The 3,297-nt window shown below is 34.3% G+C and overlaps 1 protein-coding gene across 1 annotated transcript in view; it reads right to left on the bottom strand.

Moving 5' to 3' along the window:
* The window catches only part of hydin (HYDIN axonemal central pair apparatus protein), a gene marked incomplete in the record, with an annotated part of 70,329 nt that overhangs the window by 64,849 nt on the left and 2,183 nt on the right, over positions 1-3,297 (bottom strand). Inside the window, 2 exon segments of the mRNA XM_014012136.1 lie at positions 433-528; positions 1,335-1,460. Of these exon segments, the coding sequence (XP_013867590.1) occupies positions 433-528; positions 1,335-1,460 (222 nt within the window).

The following is a 3,297-nucleotide window of genomic DNA, read 5'->3' as shown; positions in this document are numbered from 1 at the left end:
GTTAAAATATGTTTATTAAATAAAGTCTAATGTTACAACTAATCAGGGATCCCTTCAAAAGAGCAGAAATCAAGTGGACACCCTTTTTGGAGTATATAAAATCTTTACTCTTATAATGTGTATAATATGTAGTATGATGTAAGTAACCCACCATGTGACTAAGTTAAAAAAAATAGACAAAACACTATTAACCACCCCCCAGCCCTCTTTTTATTATTATTTTATTTTATTTATTTACTTTATTATTTATAACTTTTAGTTATTTTTTTATCTTTTCTATTTTTATGTTTGTATGGTGTTGTGTTTTTTGGAAAAAAATTGGAGATTTTATATAAGTTTTGCGAAATGTATCTAATGTAAATAACTATAGTTTCCTAATAAACAAAAAAAGGGAGGAGAAATGAAGTGTAGAGCTTGTTTTCTTGAACACACCTTGTCGTTGTTGAGGAGGAGCAGAGGTAGGGAGTAGGTCTGTGAGGGGCTGAAGTTCTGAAACACCAGCTCTGAAGGGTACGGCTGGAAAATCGGCTGGTTTGCGTTAAAAAAAACAACAATGAAAACAATAAAACACAGGAAAGCTAAATTTTGCGTGTTTTAGCTTGTGGGAGAATTATAACACACAAATATTAAAAATAGAAATACTGGTGCCTTCTTAAAACTCAGATTAACATGTTGCTAAAAAAACAGGATAAAATCGTGTTAGCAGCTGTTTCCATCTCTAAATTCTTACAGATTTTAACATTTTACATTCAGCTTATGGAAACGTACATCTGCTGAAGTTTATTTCAGTAAGTTATATTCATCTTACATGACTGTACCACTGCCATAAAAAGGAGAACAGTGTGTTTTTTATGAGCTGTAGAGGTGCAGGATTCTGCTTCTACTCATCACCTGCTGAGGCTCTCAGCTTTCAGATTTGCATATTTAACAAGTCAACAAAAAAAGAAGACGACAAGGTGAGACATAGAAGGTGAAGTTTTTTTCTTCCTCTGGTTAAATCTGCTGAGTTGGCATTTATAACTCTTAAAGGCCTTTGCGTGAACTCTTTCTGCTCCGAGGCTCTCGTTAAATGTGGCCCCTAAAAGTAATGAGCGTGAAGTCACATTGTGTCTTCTGGCCAAGCAGCTCCAGCTGAGTCAGATATGTACTTTGTAGTGCAGATGATTGTTTTTCTCCTAGTTTGTCATTTATGAAACTTTTTCAGCTTCTAGAACAAGTTTGAAGTTGTTTCCATCATTCTCTACTCCTCTTTTCAAAGTCCCCTGTGACCACTCCTTCTGTCTGCTCTCGCTGAACGTCACCTGAAAGGCTCCTGAGCTTTAGATGACGTTTACCTTGTGATGCAGGGTTCTGCTCGTGTCGGGCCACCCCAGAACCTGAGGCTGACGCACCACTTTGGTGCTTCTCAGGCGCTGCTCTGTGGACTGAAGCAGCTCCTGGGCGTAAACTGCCGGCGTCATCTGCAACAGTTCCAGAGGTTATTATCTGGAGTGTACTGACAGATACTTTACCACCTGTTAAATCCTACAGCAGTGATGTGGCTGGTTCTTAACCTCTTAATGTGCCTGGGACATCAGAGTTTTGTATTAATTATAAATGCATTTTTGGAAAGAGAACATTGATAACATGTTGCAAAAAATATTTCATACTGCTGAGCTAAACAGTTGTTGAGATATTTGCATGTGAAGTAACAGGAAGTGATGTCAAAGGGGAATGTCTGCATGTAAACAGAGAATGGTTACAACGGCCGACAGAGACTAGAATAATCTGATGCTCTTTAGATATCAGAGAGTTCAAAGTATATTGTTTTAATAAACAAAAACCAGAGATTTTCCCATCTTAAAGAGTTCCTCTTTGATGTCACTTCCTGTTTCATTTTGGCTGAGCCAAACTCAAAAGAAAATCTGCCAGTTGTGCAGCAAAATGTGTAAAATCATGTGTTTTATGCCAAGTTTCTTAAATAAAAAGACATTTTCTTTGACTTTTTGTATTTGAAGGATAGACATGTCACAGGCACTTTAAGCCCCGATGGGTTTCCTTGAGTTTTTTTCTCTAAATCCCATGATGAAATGTAACTGAGTGTATCTCAGCATTAACAAACTCTACTTTAATAATCCTGGTATCAAAATAAAGCAACACTTGGGAGATTTCATCAAAAGTGTGAGTATTAAAACAGCTGCTGTGGTTTTACAGATATTGAAGATGGAACTTTTTTTCACTCTCACCTGAATAATCTTTGCATTAAACAGTATATAACCTGTTTAAACCCATAATGAATCAGGCTAAAAACTCTTGGAAACCATAAACCCACTTGTGGACATCACCTGTACAAAGATTCATGCTGCTAAATCTAACTGGAGCAAAGTTACAGAGGTTTTAGTAAAAAAATAATTCAGTGTTTTGTCTTTCTGCACACAATGGACCATGATGGTACCATTAATAAATGTTAAGAAATCTGAAGTTTTTACATCCAAAAGTTATTTATTTTTTCTTATTTCTTACCTGCCTGACTTGTTAATAAATGTTTGTCCTTTAAAAAATTATCCTATATATATATTATATGAAATAATGAGAAATTATATTTGACTTCACTTGGATCATATTCACTCAAAATCAAGTGAAAAAAAAACTTTTAACACACTTTATAACCTGTTTAGGTATCTACTTTGGCTTGCTTTAAAAAAATAATGTTAAAAATTTTACCTCTACAGATTTGTTATAACGTCTTTAAAGATTTGCAACAATCCCATTTTGTACAATTTGTATAATTTCTGATTCAACTTGACGTTTGAACTGTTTGGTGGATTTAAAAATTTGCTTTTAGCCAAGATTCTTAGGTTTATTTTGATACCAAACATATCCAGGTTCAACTCACCGATCTTAAGTTTAAAGAAATAGAAAAGGGAACAATCTGTTTTACACGGAGCTCAAAGAAAGATGAGCTCAGCAGCTGCAACACATCCAGCCTCAGAGAGGACAGTCAGCAGGGTTTTGTGTTTAATTTACCTTTTAATCAATCCTTTGGCATCTTTTACCAAAAAAAAAACAAACACATCTGAACACAATGTATTTTAGGGAGATAAGATCTTTAGGATAATTGTTGTTGAGCTGATGCTATAAAAACAACATAAATTCAACTAAAACATTAGTTTTTGTTATAAGTATCAATAACTGCATTGCTAAATTGAGAAAAAGGTGAACATAAACTCCTAAAAGGTGATAAGTTTTTACATTATTATTTAAAATTTATAAAGTGTATGTTTATGAATTACTGTTTGAGAAATTGAACTTTTGTTT

Source organism: Austrofundulus limnaeus, unplaced genomic scaffold (assembly GCF_001266775.1).
Source record: "Austrofundulus limnaeus strain Quisiro unplaced genomic scaffold, Austrofundulus_limnaeus-1.0 Scaffold89, whole genome shotgun sequence".
Classification (NCBI taxonomy): domain Eukaryota; kingdom Metazoa; phylum Chordata; class Actinopteri; order Cyprinodontiformes; family Rivulidae; genus Austrofundulus; species Austrofundulus limnaeus.
This window is presented reverse-complemented; position numbering and strand designations above follow the sequence as displayed.